Source organism: Centrocercus urophasianus, unplaced genomic scaffold (genome assembly GCF_019232065.1).
Source record: "Centrocercus urophasianus isolate 14NV4802_14NV808 unplaced genomic scaffold, USGS_Curo_1.0 seq_17, whole genome shotgun sequence".
In the NCBI taxonomy this organism is placed as follows: Eukaryota; Metazoa; Chordata; class Aves; order Galliformes; family Phasianidae; genus Centrocercus; species Centrocercus urophasianus.
This window is the reverse complement of record NW_024884722.1, coordinates 14,553,778-14,573,182: the sequence shown is the minus strand read 5'-3', so window position 1 is coordinate 14,573,182 and position 19,405 is coordinate 14,553,778. Positions and strand designations below refer to the sequence as shown.

General features: G+C 39.3%; 1 protein-coding gene across 3 annotated transcripts in view; it reads left to right on the top strand.

The window, feature by feature from the left end:
- The window catches only part of IDE (insulin degrading enzyme), a 54,585-nt gene extending 51,877 nt beyond the window's left edge, over positions 1-2,708 (top strand). For all 3 annotated transcript variants that reach the window (XM_042817997.1, XM_042817999.1, XM_042817996.1), the window contains exon 25: positions 9-2,708. In XM_042817997.1, coding sequence (XP_042673931.1) covers positions 9-104 — 96 coding nt within the window. In that variant the 3' untranslated portion in view covers positions 105-2,708. The remainder of the gene's footprint in view (positions 1-8) is intronic.
- The last annotated feature ends 16,697 nt before the right edge of the window (positions 2,709-19,405 follow it).

The window sequence follows — 19,405 nt, the reverse complement described above, 5'->3', positions numbered from 1 at the left end:
CTTTGCAGCCAAGCGTGATTGAAAATATGACAGAATTCAAGCGCAGTCTGCCACTCTTTCCACTGGTGAAACCACATATCAATTTCATGGCTGCAAAACTGTGAAGAACCTCAATGGATGAAGAAATGCAAATGATCAGCACTGATGTGGTTTCAGGGGACTTCATGATGAACAAAATTATTAAAGACTGTTAGGATAAATGGTTCTGTCCATTATGAACGTCCCAAATTCCTTCTTGGTTCATTTGACATTAGATGTGTGTTAGGCATAGAGAGTATAGAAAAATCAGTTGTGGTCATGTGTCATTTATATTACAGACAACCTGTTGAAAACCAAAATCAACTGAAACAGTAATAATAATAACAACTTGTAGATGCAGTATATTTTTGAAATAGTGAACCCCTTCAAACTTTAATTTTGATAAAATAAGCTTCTGGAGCAAACAATTGCTTGAAATATCCTCATTATTCCTGAAAAACAATCAACAACATTTAGTAGCCCCAAAATAATCTTCCTGGGATCTGGAGGAGGGTGAGAAAAGAATGGGATGGGGTCAACAGTTTTTCTTAAAATAGAGTTTCACATTTTTTGAAGTGCTGTGTTGAATGTGACTTTTAAAATTGATCCTTAATGCAATCAACATAACATGTTTTCTATTTAAGTTTGGTGAAAACCAGTGGAGGGGGAAAAAAAGAGAAATTGATAACATAGTAATAAGTGAAAGAATTGTCTTAATGAAAATAACTGAAGATAGGACATGATTTTAATATTTATATATAAATTTGGGGACATTTTATATTAAAACTCGTGAAATGCTGGAAACACTTCAACAGTCCAACATAGTTTTGTTGTCAAAAGTGTTGTCCTAGTATTGTCTTGATAATATCAATATCCTCTTCAGTTTTTCAGTGTTATTCTGAATTGTTTCCATATGATGTATAAGATACTTTATTTGGTGTCATTTTTGTTTTCAGTTGCGCATAGACTGCATGAGTTCTCCACCAGTACAATTTGCCTTTCTTGTTATTAGGTCTCAGTCAAGTACTTACTAGTGCAAATAACTTTAAGCATGAGTCAGTTCTTGACTGCAGAACAGACAAATGTCAAATATAGGCTCTGTAAGGAATCAGATTCATTATTTTTATGATACATCTCTGTGGGTCCTTTTTGTCCTTCAAGAGGGCATTTGAGATGGAGCGGTGCTGGTATAGCAGTACTGGGTTAGCAGAAGTCTTGGCAATGATGTGCAGTTCAGGTTACATCACAGAATATTCCTTCCTCCTCCTTTTAAGAAGATTGTATGAAACCCAAGGATGAAGAATAATGCTGAAATATTGTATAGATATTTCATAACTTAGTAAAATGTTAATACAGTGTTCAGTCTTCACCAAGTCCACTGCCTTCTGCAGTAGTCTTCCACTTGGGACAGCAAATCAGGGTAAACTCCCCAAACAGAAAAAAATAAGGGAACATCTTTACTAACTTCTCGTACAAGTTTAGTGCATGAAATTGCTGTCTGAATAATTACACTCATGGAGGATGAAAAGCACTCAAGATGTAAAATCTGTTCATAATGAGCCCTTGCTATATCAGAGGTGTTAGTGAGAGTTTGCTTCCTACTATAACCTAAAACTGAGGCCCTGACATAGAATGTGTGTCGTGTGTGTACATCAGAGTCCTGGAATATTCAATAGGGGTGTTCCTGTCGTTGAGTCAGTGTTGTAGTAATGCTGGCTTTGAAAGCAGTTAAATGAATGCTGTAAGGGCTTTAAGTTTTGTTTATTTGAGGCTGTACTAGCTGAATCGAGTGTATTTAAGGTGATTTTAAGGCTAACAGGACATGTTTGAACATCTCTTTAATAAATTTGATGATAGTTTGTGATGTAACCTGTTGCCAGGAAAGTCCACTAGCACTTTTTGTAGCCTGAGGTGAAAAAAAAATCGGCCATGGTATAAGCAAAAAAAGTACAGGTGTCTTTGTTCACCATGTTTTTTGTGGATCTTCCATGTAAAACAGACTTTTTACTCTTTTGCTTTTGTTTATAGTTTTCTCTTAGTAAAAATATTTGTATTATATATATATTAAAACTTCTGACAGCATATTATAAAAATATATATTTTGGGAATTAGTGGTATTTAAACATACTGCTCTTATGGTGAATAAAATCAAATTGCTTCTGTAAAAAATAATAATAATAATAATAATAATAAATATATATTAGTGGAAGTACTATCAACTCTTAACAAATGATATAAATGAATTGGAATGGCAGTGTACTTAGCACAAGCTCACAAATAACATTTTCCCCAGGAAAAAATGTGGAATTGTAAAGTTCTGTGACTGGATGTGGAAGCACATGTAGTTTTCCAACAACTCTTAATTGCTTTTAAGTGTTCTCCAGCATTTTAGAGTTTCTGAGTTTGATATAGCAGTAAATTTTGATAAAACTCAGGCATACTAATGGGTTCATCATAATGGATCCAAAGCTGCAGTGTCTACAAGCAATAAAAAACTACCTAGGATACACTGTAATTCAATTTTAGTGCTTGTTAATTAGTTTATGTAAGAAACCATAAATTATTATTACATAACTGTAATTTTTGCAAGTGCTATTTTAAGCAGTTGATGTGGAATTGGGTGCACGTGACACAGCCAGTATGACAGAGTGCTAGAGTTATTCTGTTTACAATAAACAATCTGAATTTAACATTTGGAGTTTTTTTTTTTTTTTTTTTTTTTTTTTTTTTTTTTTCTTTTTTTCATACTGGTAATGGTACATCTCTCATATTTGAATGTTTTTTTACTATACATTATGATGCAGTTTTGCAGTTTCTTGGACTGGTTAGGCTGAATGGAATTGCTGGAGAACTGTTCTCCTTCACTTCTATGGTGTTTCAAAAGACTTCCCCACGTGTCTTCCCACACCTCTAAGGCAGATCACCTGTGTTGCTCCCTGAGTGTGAAAGCTTTATGATATGAAGTAGAAATATTTCCATAAGACCAGATTTTAATAATCAAATCTGAAATTGTAAATACAGATCATCACTGCAGCCACATTTAATCTTGGCTGGTGCAGATTTACTTCAGTGTTGCTTTTGAGAAACTACATTCTTAGGTCATCTTGTTTTATGCACACCAAAGGATTACTTGCAGAAAGTTACAGAATAAGTGTGACTGTTAGAAAAATAAGAACTGTGAATTCTGAAGGCAAAGAGACAGGATTTTTTTATCCTTGGCTTTGGCAAGAAGTGGCTGGTAATTTCTTCACTGGAATCAAATGCTTGCAAACCACCTGGAAAATTATTAGTACCTAAAATTAGGCTCTTGAACTACACTGTTATTGTTAGAGTACAAATTGGTACAAATCTGAAAACATCAGCTTTGTTATCTTTTCTGAAAAAAACAAAACCCAAGCCATCCAAATACAGACTGTCATGTTTAGCCAAAAAAAACCCAAAAACAAAACAAAACAACAAAAAAAAAGAAAAACAACAACAAAAACCCCAACAAATGAACCAAAAACTTGAAGTGTGTTGATGTGTACAGCCCCTGTATTCATTTTATTGCACTTAAGAGTAATCATAATGTGTGAAGATATCATTATGTAGCTTTTGAACTTCATTTATTTCTAGCTCCTGTTCTAATACAAGACCAGCAGAATTCCAGTCTTATCTTCACTCTACCAGTATGCTTTCCCTGTAGCTCCACTGTAAAGTGAAAAATCCTTATATTCTGTCTTTATTTATACACTTTTCCATGCTTTTTTTAATAAATGACCATTGAACTTATATGGTCAACTGCAATTATACCTGGATTCTCTCCTTGAGCTGATAACTAATTTGGTATTCAAATCCAATTCTGAAATATATATATATATGTATTTATTTTAAATGTTATAGATACATGCTACACACTACAGGACACATCTTTACTATTTAAAGGGAAGAATTGCTTAGGTACCTTTCTGACCTGGTTGCCAGGAGAGGCTGTGGATGCCCGATTCCTGGAGGCATTCAAGGCCAGGCTGGATGTGGCTCTGGGCAGCCTGGTCTGGTGGTTGGTGACCCTGCACACAGCAGGGGGTTAAAACTAGATGGTCATTGTGATCCTTTTCAACCTAGGCCATTCTATGATTCTGTGACTTTTCATGTAGTTTAAAAAAAAGCCTAGCCTACGTAGATTCTGCTGAAGCATTTCAGAGTCTACTTACTATTAAAAAATGCAAGTAGTAGTATATATTCTTGGTAGAATTTAATTTCAGCAACATGTGAATCCTGAATTTCAAATGGAAAGAAGCAAGCGTGGTTAAAGCCAAAGGCACAGTAACATGGGAAATGTCACAATTAAACCCGTGTAGTTGAGCTCAAGCATATAAAAAGTTATAAGATTTAAAATATTTGACTGCTTAAATTAATATTTTTAAGGCATCCCAGCAATATGAACTATCACTAAAAGTGAAATGTTAAAGGATGTAGACACCGCTGTGCTGAGCATTTGCTGCTAGTAACTTTTAGGATCCCCTTTTTTATCATGCAATGCAAAATTCAGAATTAGATTTCTTTACTATTTATGCAAGGTATGGGGAGAGGTACAAACCTCTGCATAGCCTTCAGGTTATTGTTATGTTGAGTGAGGAACTAACCGGGATAGACAGTAGGAAACTGCAGGAGGGATCCAAGTTCAAATCCTGCATCTTTCTGAGGGTTTACCACCATTCTGTGTATTAGAGATGCTTCATTCTGCTTCAGGTTTACATTACAGCTTTTCACTGCCTGTCCAGCTTCTCTTTCAGCTCAGCTTCTCTTTCAAGAAGGGAGCAAGGAATTGTGATGCTTCTCTAGTGACAGCCACTGTGTCATGTAGGATGTTACAGACAGGTAAACACTGCAGCAGCAACTGGAGCTCAGGGCCCCTTCCCCTCCACCTGTGCATCAAAGTGGGTGTCCCGTGGTAGGTGTGGACTCAATGCGTGTGTGTGCTTACTCTGCAAAATTAGAACAGTTGCAACAGAGGAATCAGGGAGTCCCCAGACTGCACTGCTAGTCTCCTGGAAGGTGAGAATGATGACCTGGAGAAAATGGGCATTGTTAAGGCTGAGTCATTCAGGGCATGCACAAAGAGGGCATTTTGGGAAATCTGTTAAGAGAAAAACTGTGTGTACAAATGTTAACTACACCTGAGTGTTGGCATTAAAGATATATATTGTTGATATGTGCCTTTAGTGGGCACAGCTTTTAAAAATATGCCATCTAGCTATTGAAGTGATGCACTTTACAAGACAGTATTAGAGTTGGTTAAAATACCAAAAACATGTAAATGTTCTCACAAGTAGTGCTCAAAAATATCTTATTTGGTATTTTCAAACTTGATTGGGAGTGAAGTAACCTTAGCAGGACAGGTTTCAATCCAGAGGTTCAGCCTCAAGTCTCAACATGTTTTTTCATTTGTGTATGTGTGTAAAGCAAGGGAGGATGATAGTGGATTAGAGCCTGACAGTGCATCAGAGTCAATAAGCTGTCAAAGGGTTCAGTGCTTCCCAGCTTTATCTATTTGTCATTTTAGTAACATTTAGCCTTCTGATACTTGTATTCTAAGCCTGCTGCAATGCTGAAAACAAAGTATTTCCTAAGTAATTGCATTCTTACTGCAAATGACATTCTGTGTTTCAACTGTGAGGTACCAGTACCATTCACTCATACATATCTGTTAAGGGTGAAGCTTCAGGAATCTGAAAAAATCTGTATAGATAATTCCCCAGTTCACAGGTTTGATTGATATTTCCAGATGAAATTGTCTGCAGGATTAGAAGTATTTTAGGAACACAGGAATCTGTACTTATAACTGGATCCGGCATCCCCACAAACTGATTGTTTAGTTCCAATGATCCTTGTGTCATCTTCTAAGGCAGATGCCTGCAGTTCATCATGCATTGACAGGTCTGACAAAAGTGAGAGGACCAGGGTACTCCCATTGTCATGGCAGCCACAAGCGTCGTCAGTGTCCCTTTAGCACTGCCATGCACTAAGTGCGGGCTGCATGCGTGTTCTGGGACATTTTTTCATTATTCATCTTCTAATCGTGGCAAGCTTTATTTGTAACATGATGCAAAGGCGGCATCTACGTGATGTCTTGGCCTGGAAAGCCACGTGACTGCTATTGAAGCTCAGCACAGTGGGACACTTAACCAAGTATTTCAGACATAAACTGAAAACAGGTGCTACTCAACCATAACAGGAGACTGATCTGCTGTTGTATGCACAGTATGGTTTAATTGCTGTAAGTAATCTAATAAAAATGTACCTTATATACAGCCTTTTCTTGGAAGGCATATTTGAGTGGATTAGCATGTAGACTTTGTGTTACTTGAAGAATACATATACAAAGAATGCTTGTAGTTCTGATTTTCCACTTGAATTTAAATGTCAAACATCATTAGTTTTAAGATGTTATGAATGTTAAAAATCAAAAGATTGTATTAAGCTCAGTGTATACAAAATGTAAGAGTGATCTTGGGTGCTTTCTCGCAGTGAGCTACTCAATAAAAATAATGTTGAAATGGAAGATAATGCAGATAAGTTGAAAGCAGCTAGTTGCATGCCATTTTACTCTTCTTGTCTAATGATCATGTCTGTCATATCATTGTGTGTAGGTTATGAATTCCTGTGAAAAGGATTTGTGTGTTAATGTCTGTAAACTACCAATGCTCAAGTGTATAGTTGATCATTCTTATTAGGCCTTTTAAATGTTGAGTAATTAAAAGTCAATACGATTACTTTTTTCAGGACAACTTGCAGTGTCTGAACAGTCTGAGTTTATTTGAGCTTTGGAAGCAGCAGAATAGTAGGTAGCAGAATCTCATGAATTTTACTAACTACATTTTCCACTAAAAAGACAGAAAAAGAAAAAGCAGTTGAGATGATTTGGAGATTAAACCCTAACGAAGAGCTCGAAGTAACCAGACAACTGGAAAAAGTGTGATGCCCTGTAGCATTTTGATAGTTAGTCCTAGATTAAAAAATAGGTATATTGTACACTGATTGTGGCATAAACCCTGACAAGTCATTTCAGATAATTGTAAATATTTTTGAGAAGCTTAATAAGCCTGGAATTCATTAAAAATTCATTCTTTTCTTTAATCTGAGATCCAGATTGTTGGACCAGGCTTTAATTCAGCAGTGGTCCTACAAAGTTCTTTTGCAATAGATAATTAAAAGATGCTAGAGCTCCCTGCTGTTCTTCAGGAGCCACCACACATAATCCATGAAGATAAACTTAAAACCCAAGATAACGTTTATCTAAATTTGTAAAAATCTGTATTAGTTACATTTGTAATGTTATTAATCCATTACTTTTTCTAAAGTTAAAGAAAATATGTTTGTGGAAAGATTTTATATACCTGATTATTCAGTAGCTCAGGAGGAAGTAATTGTTTTAGAAAAAAGAAAAAAAAAAAAAGTAACTGGAACATAGAATCCAAACTGGGTATAGGTTTATGTACATAATTAAGCAGGACTATAAGGGAAGGCACAGTTAGGGTCAGGAAGCTTAACTATTTTTACTTGTTCTGTTGGTGATTCTGGTCTCAGTGAACATGCTGAGGTGCCCTCGGATGATACCAGAGATGTACTGGCACCAGTGTGCACAGTCCTGACAGACGGCTACTGCAGCAGAGATTGCACAGTGGGGAGGCACATAATTAGGATGGTTAGTACTGCAGAATCCACAGGCCAAGAGCAGCTCTTTGCTATTAAAAGCAAACAAAACAGCCCCACATTTGTAATGTTGTTTTCTGGTTCTGAAAGTAGATAAATGGTAGAAGGCATCAGGAGGCTAATCGCATCTTTGTTGACCCTTTGCAATCTAAGATGCACTATCCTTGAGCAGCAGCTACATGGAACTGTCTCCTTACTCAACAGATGCTTTCACTTAGTTTATCACTAAATGTTGCAACCTCTTTCTTGTTTAGGTAAACGGAACTTCATTTCTAACTTTTGCAGTACTTACAGTGTGCTACTTAGTGCCACTTCCAACAGTTTCCTGTACCCCAGGTAGGGGATAGACCTATTTATTTGAAAATGACATCTAGCATCTAGTCCCTAATCTTTGTATTGAGCAAACGAGCAGTTCTGGGTGTGTTATTTATGGTGATGCAAGAGAGTAAAAGACTATAAATCTGAATTTTTGGTCCCTTCCTAAGTCTGTAGAGCTGGCACTTAATATTTTGTAACCTAGAAAGCCAAGCAGAAGCAATGTAAGTGACAGTAGATGTTAACTCTATAGTGTTATCTTTACAATATTAAGAGTGGGATTACATGGCTTAACTTGTGAAGGAATGTTCAGATTCATGCTGTACCTTAAATAATTACTTCCTGTTGTTTGGCCAGCTTGGGATAAAGGGTGACAAGGCAAGGAAGAATTAATTTTTACTTCTTTCAAAGAGTAAAGAAAATTTGCTATGCAAGAAAACAAATCAAATTTCATAGTTCAATTCTTAGAAAGCATTAACTTTTTTAAGGTAGTTATATTTTATTTGTAATGCAAAGTTTAATTTTCGTTGCTTAGAAAAGTGTACTTTAGAATCCAAATGTCACCATAAAAGATTTGCCATGAGAAGCTTTTATGGCGTCTTTCCTTCGCACTGTAATGGAAATTCTTGGTGCTACGATACAACATTTGCTGTTGTTCCTTATAATAATGTGAAGAGTTGTGCAAATCATCTTTGTGCATGCAAATTATTTTCTCCTCCTGATGAGGAAAATCATATTTGTTTGACTCTAAGGAAAAAAAAAAATACAATGAAAACTTCAACTGCTTAACCTGGAAAAGAATAAATTACTTTTAAAACACAGAAAATGTTTCATTATTATTACATGCAGCAAGGCTGCCGATGAGTTTCTCATCCACACATTCAGCATCTTGCTCGAGGGAGAGAAGTTTTGATGCACCCTGGCACAGCAGAACCGCCGCCTTCCTCCTCGCAGCTGCCCGGCGCGAGCCGCTCCGCTTCCCGCCTCGCCGCTTCCCTCACGCGGCGCCTCAGAGCGCGGAGCGCGAGGCCGCGGCCGCCGGGAGCCGCTGCCGAGCCGGACCGCCGGCGGGGAGCTCCGCGAGGCGGTGAGAGGGGCCGGGGCGGGGTGGAGAACGGCTCGGGGAGGCGAGTGACGAAGGGCGGCGGGAGGCGGGCGTGGTCCCAGGGTCGCGGTGCGGCGCCGAGCCGCTCTCCTCGAACGGCCGCAGTGCTCGGCGTGTGCTGCCCGGCCGTCGGCAGCGCGTTTACGACGGGCGCGAGAGCAGAGGTAGCTGCACGCGGCCGTACGGGCCGAGCGTTCAAACCCGAGAGCGATAAAGGGTGGCGGTGGCAGCTTTCCTTCGCTGATAGGAAGGCGGTTATCTCGGCCAGAAGCACGAGGCGTACCGCACGTGCCAGCGGTGGGCCGCTGCGATAAGCCCGTGGCAGCGGGACCCGCCCTGCTCCGGCGGCCGTCCTCCATCTCCTCGTCCTGACCACCTCCGGGCTGAAGTCCTCCCTGCCTCCTGATTTCCGATTCCCTGTTCCGAAGTTTGAGACTGTGGGAGACCTGCCGCAACACCTCACCAAACACAGAGGAAACCTTACGTGGTTATTCCCTGCGGGCCGCGTGCTCAGCGTGCCAGCACGGTGCTTAAAGTTTGACGAGGATCTTAGCAATTGGAAACGTGGTCTTATTAAAAGAAATGTCAGGCAACTTGGTGGTGGTATCAGCCTTTCGTCAGGTGGAGGAGGGAACCTTTCTTTGCAAGGTTCTGTAACTTAGGGCTGCCTTACGCCTAACCCTTGAACCTGCCCCTTTCTGGTTCTTCAACACACAGGGAAGGTTCCATTTTCCCTGAATCATGCTCACTGCTGGCTGTGTCCATGGGCTGCACTTAGCTCCCACGGCTGTCATACATCCGCTTGAAAGAGCCGCCTGGCTTGCAGCATGAGAAGATAAATTGCTTATAAGTCTGTCACAGAGAGCAAAAGCTCTCTCAGGTTTAACTTCAAGGCAAATATGAAACAACGTGGTTGAAGGAGATAGAATGGACTCTCAATCAGCTGGCTTGTTATTTAAGGGCTTGCTCTGTCTTTCTAAAAATACAGGGTGGGGGTTTTTTTTGTTTTTCTTTTCTGGTTTGGAGAAAAAAAAGATGAGTGATACACTGGCAAGAAGTGCATACGCTGACAGATGAATAAACCATACTCTTGAGAGCTATAATGTTGAAAAGAACATTCCAGAGATAATGCACACTTTTGGCTTGGGAGAACTCCCGTGCATCAGAAACACATCCCTCTGAAGATGGTTCCTAACTTTAGAGCTTTCAGTTGAATAATTGCTGTGAGATTTGATATATTTTGAATTATTTAAATTTCCATTCACTGCAATTGAATAACACTGCAGTTAGTGATTTTAAATGTAGTTGAATTAATTATCACATTTTGTTAAGTTCCCTTTAGTCTTTCCTTTGTCCTTTTTTTAATTTCAAAGGCCTCACTAATGCAAAAGGCCCCTGCACAGAGGAGAGATGAGTCAGAGCTTGAATGGCCTTAGACCTACTTCTGCCTTTTAACCACCATGATGCAAGTTTGAAGCGATGTTACTTGCATATCAAAGAGCAAGCCTAGGAAAGCTACAGCTTCCTTTTTAAGCTCTGTTCTTCTGACCCTCTCAGTTGCAGCCTTTCATGGAGAACAAGTCAGATTCACATACACACAGCTGTAATAAATTACCTAAATCTAGCAACAAAGAGAAGGGTGAATTCATGTAGGCAAGGGGGCCAGTCTGAAAGTGAGCTTTATGAGATGGCTGTGGCCATACATCCTTACACGTTAATGAGAGCAGTTTGAATAATGGCATTAGCCTTGAATTTACATCCCACATATGACTTAAAAATACCCAAGCAAAAGCTGTCCCCAGACTGCTGCATGCGTCAGGGCTGCCATGGACTCATCTTCCTCTGCCCAGAGCCAGCACTGCAAGACAGGTGCCCATAGCCCCTGTCCCTGCCAGCTGGACACATCCTGAGCTCAGGCACTGCACTTTGTGTCAGAGCTCGTTCCAATGTTGATGCCTCATACCATGGGCAGTCGTAAAGCCTGTGATCTCCCAAAAGCAAACCAAACATGCTGCCCATATTAACAGAAGAAAGGCCTGCAGCTATGACTTTGAGAATGCATGATGGGAAAAGAAATTACACTCTTTCTGATAATAAGCCTGTCAAAGCTGCATGTTGGTCTGTAACTTTTCAAATTTCAGCAAATTCCTCCCTTGCCTGAATCCAATAGCTTATTTTTGTGTCATCTCTCCGACTCTAGTTTTCTCTGTCGTGCTCTATTGCAAGCTATATATAGGAACAGAGCAACTGTCAGCTTGGAAAAGTACATGGCTTCTTATGTACACAGCGTGGGTTAGAAGGCTATTAGAAGGTCGCTGTCCCAAAATGGGTAGCAGTATACCCATACATGAAAGGAGAAATGATGTGCATCTTCCAGTTTCTTTCCATCCTCTGTTCTAGTAATGAAAGTCTAATTTTAGGATTTTGTATTCACTTTCTGGTTTAGGCATGTCATGTTATGTACTAACACCATCAACACTAAACAAATGCTTTTTTACTCAGATTTCCAGTGCCTAATGTTATAGTTGATTACTAATTTTACATTGTAAGAGAATTGTTCTTGCAGTATAAAAACCTTCTGAGACGATGGTTTAAAAGGGCAAATGTGTTTGGTTTTTTTTTTGTCAATTCTGTGATTTTTATTTCTGCATTCTTGTCTGCTCTTTACTGCATTGGAACAAAATGTGTTTCTTAATGGATCAGACAAATGTTTCTTGCATATTTTCATGTACCCTTTTATATGCTTTTCATTAACTCGAAACATATTTTAATGAGAAAGCAAATCATAGGCTAGACAGTAATCATCTACAAATCACCTGTCCTTGACAGAATAAGGCATGCTTACGATTTACTCACCAGTGTGTGGTGGCAACCACTTCATGGTGAGACAGAATGCCAGTGTTATGAGTAATGTCCAAAGATAAGCAGTTCTTTAGGCAGGACTCCCAAGAGCACAATATGAAAGTTTTAAACAAAAAGTGAGTTTATATTTTGGGCTTAGAAAAAATGGCTGAGGCTGGAACTGAGAGCAATAGCAAACATCTCCTGAGAAAATCAGTGCATGCTCATCACCTTGATGCTTGCAGGTGGCAAAATGTCTCAGCTCAACAGCAGGTGCCCACATGAAGGAAAAACCAATCTTCCCCCACGATTCAGTCCCCAGACTAACCACCACCTGTTGGCTTTTGAGAGGAGTTATCCTTGGAACACTGCATTAGTATTGTGTTTGCCAACCTCAAGGCTTAGCACAGGACAAAACCATGAATTTAGCAGAAGTACCAATTCAGATAAGTACAGGCTCAGCTGTGGCTAAATTGGCAATTACGAGATGATAGTCTCTGCTCCTCGTCATCGTCAGCACTGGAAGTTTTGTCTCAGTTCAGCGAGAATTCTGTTTTGTAAGCTCTCAATTGTCTTCTGTTTGACGCTTAGAGTGCTTTTTTTTCATCTGTACTGATGAATTGCTGTCAATGGAAAGACCTCCAACACCAGAGGCATACCAAAGGATTAGCCAAAATCTACAATTCCTACATAGCTGGAAAATGCAGAGATTAATTATAAAAGGACCGGACCAGAATATGAGATCATCTTCTCAAATACTACTTGTGTTCAGGATTACAAATCCACGTCTATCTATCTTTATCTCTGACCTTTAAGAGTAAATTTTCAGCACAACCACAACTAGTGGCAGGAGCAGTAGAAGCAGGAAAAAGATCACTGAGTGCTGGCCAGCACTGACTTTTTACCTGCTGCAGGACTGAGCGAGTTCTGCTTTCAGATAATACAGAATTTTACAATTCCAGCATCTGCTCTAGGCTTGTATTGCAACCACAGCTGTGAGGAGGAATGATGTTCTTGACGCGATATAAAATTGATGCTTTCTGCCAAGCAGTTGGTATGCTTTCAGAGTCCTGCCACGATTCTCTCATCTTTGTGTTTTGCTATTTAGAAGGCTGAGGCTAATGTGACCTCTGTGAAACGTGTGCTGTGGTCTGGCTGCATTTTGGTGTCAGAGCATTGTAATGTACCACAAAAGCAACAGCATGGTTTAATAATATCATACCTACTGGGAAGAAGTGAGTGTGAAGCTCATTCAGTAGCTCATACTAAACTCAAGCCCATCCTCATTGAGGCAAGTAAACTGCTAAGTAGGTCAGCAATCTGCATTTAGGCTCCATTTTCACTGTATGTGATTGCAGGGAGCACCTCATGCCCTCTTTGTCTTTGACTCTACAGCATGACTTAGGCCTTTCATATGCCTGAAGAGAAGTGACTTGGCTCTAATCCCAGAGGAAGTGAGAGGTACTGTTCTGCCAGGCTGGCTGCAGTACAGCCTCATTACTTTCAGGTCAGCGCAGAGCTCTGTAGTTCCCTGCTGTCCCAAGAACAGACTCAATGCAGAAATGCAACAAGACGACGTCGTCTCAGATCCCTTTTTGTATATATCATTAAATAACAACTCTGTTCCAGCACACATTCACCTGTTGTGCCACTGGAGCTGGGAGCCTGGCTGAGCTGCCAGCAACAGAGGCGGCCAGCCAAAAGGATGGGGGCACTGCTGTACAACCCAGCCCACAGGCAAGAGCGTCACTGCCTCACCAGAACCAGCAGTCATGTGGAAGGCAGGAAGGGGCAAAGTCCAGTACAACTTGGAAATATCAGCAGGTACTGTCCGTGGCTCATGCTGACACAAAGTTGTGGTACACGTATCCTCTCACCCAGCAAAGACAGTAGGTGAGCCAGCTGTGTAACCACACCTTCAGTTACCTTTCATCTGCAAGAACACCTAGCTGTGAGAAACTTGTCGAGCACGTTCAAGAAACCCCATTCCTAGGTTGGGATTGGCAGCGTATGGTGTCAAGTGATTGCTGGAAAAAGGAATCTGTAGGACTTCAGAGACTTAAAAATCAGATCGCGCAGATGGAAGTGAGCCTGCAGCCCTTTCCTGTTCTATCCCTCACACTTCAGTCACCACATGACTTTGTTTCAGCATTATTATTTATTTATATAATAGGTGGCAAGTATTTCTGCACATCCTCTCGCTTTCAGTGTTTATTGCTATATATCCCCAGGCAGGTGAGACCCCTGAACATGAAGAGAACACTATTCAAAGGGCCAGACAGCTGACACAGTAGGCTGCCACTCCAGTATCTGTTTGGTTTGGAATCAGGATGATTCCCAATGATGGGAGCAGTGATTACAAACTGATTAGACGTTTTCATTTTTAATGCCAATAATGATTTCTAAAACACCAGATGCCCTTCCTGAGGCATAGCACCCAGTTCAGCTGTTAAAGAGTACAAGAATTTCATTACTGAACACTCTTCCCAGCCTTCTGCTTCCTTATGTTTTGGACAGAAGGATATCAAGTCACATTACTGTATTTTGATGGTGATACTGTTCCTTTAATCAATTAGTAGAGACTTGACTTTCAGAAAAAAGGTTATTACAGAGAAGAGATATTTTGAGGCCATCTAATTACATCTCAAAAGTGCAATAATAAGGAAAAAAGCTGCTCTGGGAATACAGGAAATGTTAGGATGCAAAAATACACCACTCAGTTTTACAGTCTGCTTACCATGTGCTACGTAATTGCAGTGCATATTTGATTTATACTAATTACATTTCAGTGGGTTGATTTGCTTTCTGACGGGAACAGAAGTGCCACATTGTGAATTCAGCTTGCTTATGCCTTTTGTGCACAGTGTCACAAGCCTTGTTCTTTTAAAAACAGAATATAACCAAAACAAAACTATAAAAGCCACCATCCAAGCTGCACATCACAGCTGATGAATATACTCAGTTTCTCTTTGTCGTGTTCACTTGTATGCAAACAGATTTTAAATTTGGCTCACTGGCTACCATTCATAAGAATATATTTTAGGTGGAAGAATTATACAGCTTCTCAGCTGATGATTATGCAGCTGCCAAAAGCAATGAATTCAAATCTCATGCTCTGCTTTTTATAACATTTTGATAATTTGGTCCTGAGGAATATTCCAGATGCAACTAATTATCCTGTAATGAGGCTCCTAAAGCTGACAGACAAACTGTTGAAGGTGTCCAACTTGTTATAAATAATGATTTTATTTTCTCTTAACTCTTCTTAGGTGGATGCTACCAATGGTCCTATCAGTGAAGAGAAAGGAAGGAAAACACTGTAAGGTTTATGCAATTTAATTGTTGTGGCTATAAGGACAAACAGGATAACCAGGGCAAAAGTATTCTGCTAGTCAGTTTTCAGTCTGCAAATAATTACTTCCTTCTGTAACACTTAAGTGTCAGCTACAACAAATTAAGTAAAGTTGATCAATACCCATACGCCCTTTTTCTGCTCTTCTTATTCCTTAGTTGTAGATAAAGACAATATAATGTCTGTGGGCTGCTAAGTGTTATGTAGAAGGATTCCAACACACAGCAGATATGATTAAGCTAAACTAGAACTGAAGTGCTTTGACCAGGAACTGGAAAAGAAAATCACAGATTGTCTGTAATCACCTACTCTCGACTCTGTCCAAAATAGCAGAAGACCTGAAGGCATAAGAAAAGCTTTAAAAAAATAAACAAAAACCACACACACACAAAAAAACCCCAGCAAAATCAAACACCAACAAGAATCCATAGTTTTGAAATTGCTTGCAAATTATTAGTGTTTATTTGCATTCTCATTTATCTTGGAAATGAGATGGGTAAGTGAGCCCTGGTAATAAGTAAGGGGGTATGTGACTTAAAACGCGTAGTACAGTATTACACCTGCTGGGAAAGGCTGCACTTGGCAGTGGGGGAAGGCTAGTTACAGCCTTTAATTTATGTTAAGTAGAAAACATTTTCATTTTTATAGTACCTTGAAATTTAACAGCACTCGGGGGGGGGAGGTATGGTTATAGAATCCTGCAGTTAAAAGATACCTTTTTTCCCCAAAAAAAGCCACTAACAGAATGAAAAGCCATAGCCTCACAATTAAAAGGCACTAAAGGACCTAAGACAGATCTGAAACTTTTGATGAAATTCAGACTGAATTATCCTTACACATTAGCAACAGTTCTCTGTTGTTGCTATTGTTTTCTATTGACTGCAGAGACTGTCTCTCTCTGCAGAGAAAATAACTGCTAGCGTACTGATGGTGAGAAATGCACTAATGTTCATAGCTCAGTACTGAGGGGACTTAGGAAAAAATGCCCTTTTGACTTAATGAACAGACTTGGACCCATCTCTAGAAATGACGCTCTGGTTTTTATTCCTTCAGTTCCCTCTCTCCAAAAGGCTTTCATCATGCACTTTGTGTTCCATAGAACTTCTGCAACCTCACTCACCCAGAGGGACTTGTTACCATATGTATTTAATTAACATCTGTCTTAAATTAAGAAAATAAATCCCTAAAGTTGAAAAGCAAATATACTGGAGGACTGTCCTCCTGCATTGTACTCTTGTTATCTGAAACAGAATAATGCACACAATTTGTGCCCAAGTAACACCTCACACTATCACTTGTGACAAACCCAATTATCCCTGGGATCTTAGCCTAGAACTATGCAAGGGATGTAAGGTGGTAGAGATTTTCTTCTTTCAAATTAGTCAAATGCTTCTGAACCAGATATGATTCTGCTGGAAAAGGAAAAAGCCTTAATTGTGAACAAAAATCAAGAAGCTTTTGATTCCAGGCTATCTTAGCTCTTCTATCTTCTGAGCATCAGAAATGTCTGGAAAACTAGTATCAGAAGGCTCTTCCAGAGGTACACCAAGTAGGGATATTAGCTTCTTGTTATGACCCATGGCAAAGCAATGGCAACTACTCCCCAAATCACACATATGGTAAATAGAGAAGCGTGTTCCTCTATTGGCTTCTGTTAGCTGCAGCAAAATGTCACTGAAGAGTGGAAGAACAACTAAAAAAATACAAAGCAGTCCGCTATGCATACTGCATCACCAGTAGTGCTCTGTAGGTGGAAATAAAGTTGCATAATTTTTTTTTTTTCTAAATAAACAAAGTACTTCCTATAGAGGCCCACTGCTTAGGCAATTGCTTTTCCATGGCTTAGTCATCCAGCATTAAATGAGGTGCCTGCAAGATATGTTTTGACAGGTGCTGCTGAGCTGTTTAGTTGAGGCAGTTTCAAGTCATGACTGCTATTTGCTTTCACTGGTTCCAGAATGGAATTTTTCTACTGAAGTACTTATTGTGGTACAACCAGAAATAACTCCTTTGTGCTTATAATATGCAGAGGTGCAAAAGAAATTAAATAAACCAAGCACAGGAGTAAATAACAGGCAAGAACAAAAAGGCCACACACCTTAAATTTCAAGTACAGGGGGCCATGATCTAATGGATATGATTGGTCCCTGTTTACAGAACATTTCTCAACACAAGATTTTTTTCCCCCCCACTTGCAATATACTCTTTGCACACATCTTTTGACTTGCATTTCTGGGAAGCAAGCTACCATACTCAAGCTCTTGAATAAGCCCTTGAAATAAACTAAGAAAGTCTACTTTAGAGTAGTATAAATCAGTAAGCAGAAAGAACTTAAGTAGTTGAAATCCTGGGCAACCTCTGGCACAGGTACTTCTCCAGTAGCGGAACCTGCTAAACAGCAGCAAAGAAAAGTCTAGGCCTCAATGTCTACGAGAACTGAGACAACTAAATTCTGATTTCCCCAGATTATGCTGGAATGCACTGAAACAGGTTTTTTCCCCTACAATCACAGCATGTGAGGTCAGGGGAGAAGACGTCCATTTTCAATCAACAGGTTTACAGTATGGCAGTTCAGTTACAGCTGCCACTGTAAACATGCAACAGAAATTTGTCAAATAGAATGGTGCCCTCAAAGATGGCTAATACTGTAGTCAACAATACCTACCTACATATTCAAGCAAGCACAGAACTATTCCAAATGCTTCCCTGGAGTGGGGCCCCACATAGCAACATAGATCCCTGACTGATAAGTCAAAGGAGACAGCTACCTTTAGAGAAAAAAAAAAACAAAACACAGGAGATGAGGGAATTAGTGTAATTCAAAACAGGCAGCTCAAAGAAACTGTTGCAAATGGGAACTTTTACAGGGGAAAGAGAACAAACAAAAGAAAAACCATTCAAACAAATGTAGAGATCCTTTTAAATCTAACAATTTAAGATGGAAAATGAGTGAGAAGGGGAGAATCATTCCTAATGCATTACCGTAATTGTAGCTCCCCCCCTCCCCCAACGGGGGGGGGGGGAAAAAGACAAATTTTGGATAAGAATGGTTGAGAACTCTTATATTGCATTGAGAAATGCTACATTACATTTAATGCTCCTTCTGTGAAGGTATCAGAACATTAACCATTAGTGAAAAAAAATCATTCCTAAAGTCAGTATTACCTTTCAAAATGAAGAGCCATCACTGTATTCCCCAATAAAGCTGGCACATCAGCCAACCCAGAGTTACCTAACAACTCCCAATCACAATTCTGTATTAACAGAGCTCTGTCACGTTGCAACAATGTTTTGCTTTAAATGCTTGACAAATGCATTCCATCATCTCGTTCACTAATCATAAACAAGCAAGGGAAAAAAAAAACAACGGATAGTAAATTTGAAGTGTAAGGTTGAAGTCTCAGTCATTTTTCCTTTACTGCAAGATATTTCTTTGACCTATCAACTTAAAATTGATTGTATAACTCCTCAGATACACATTAAAACACATTCCGTTGTTGTTGGCTTCTGTTCAACTGACAAAATACACTACAGAGCGTAAAAAATATTTATTCAGCCTAATTCAACATAACTGTAATTCGTAATACTAAAAACAAGATTTACAACATAGTAACCAAAGTAATGACTTTCTGCCACCACTTTAATCATCATATAATCCAAACAGTGTTTCCGTAATGATATTTTTACAGTAGCTTCAAGTTTCAGTGAAGACAATTATCTCTTCCCATAGAACAAGTTTCAAGACTGGTAATTTGCATCCTTCCATTCTTCATGAGACTTTAAAAAACAGTAATAAATTGCCTGGAAATATATACAGTGAAGACCACTGAAAAGCTGTTTTCTCAAAATGAGGAATTCCATAAGAAATATGTATATGTTTCAAGGCTATCTTACATGAAGCAGCAACTTTTCAAGGTTGCCACTCTATCTAAAGTTTATATAAAATTGAGCCCACTCAAAGACAAATATAATCAGCAGACTTGCAAGATGGTAGCAATTCTTCAGTTACAGCTCAGAGTTTCAGTTACGAATCTCAAAGTATTTGACATGGATCAAACGTATAATTTTCTATACTGTAG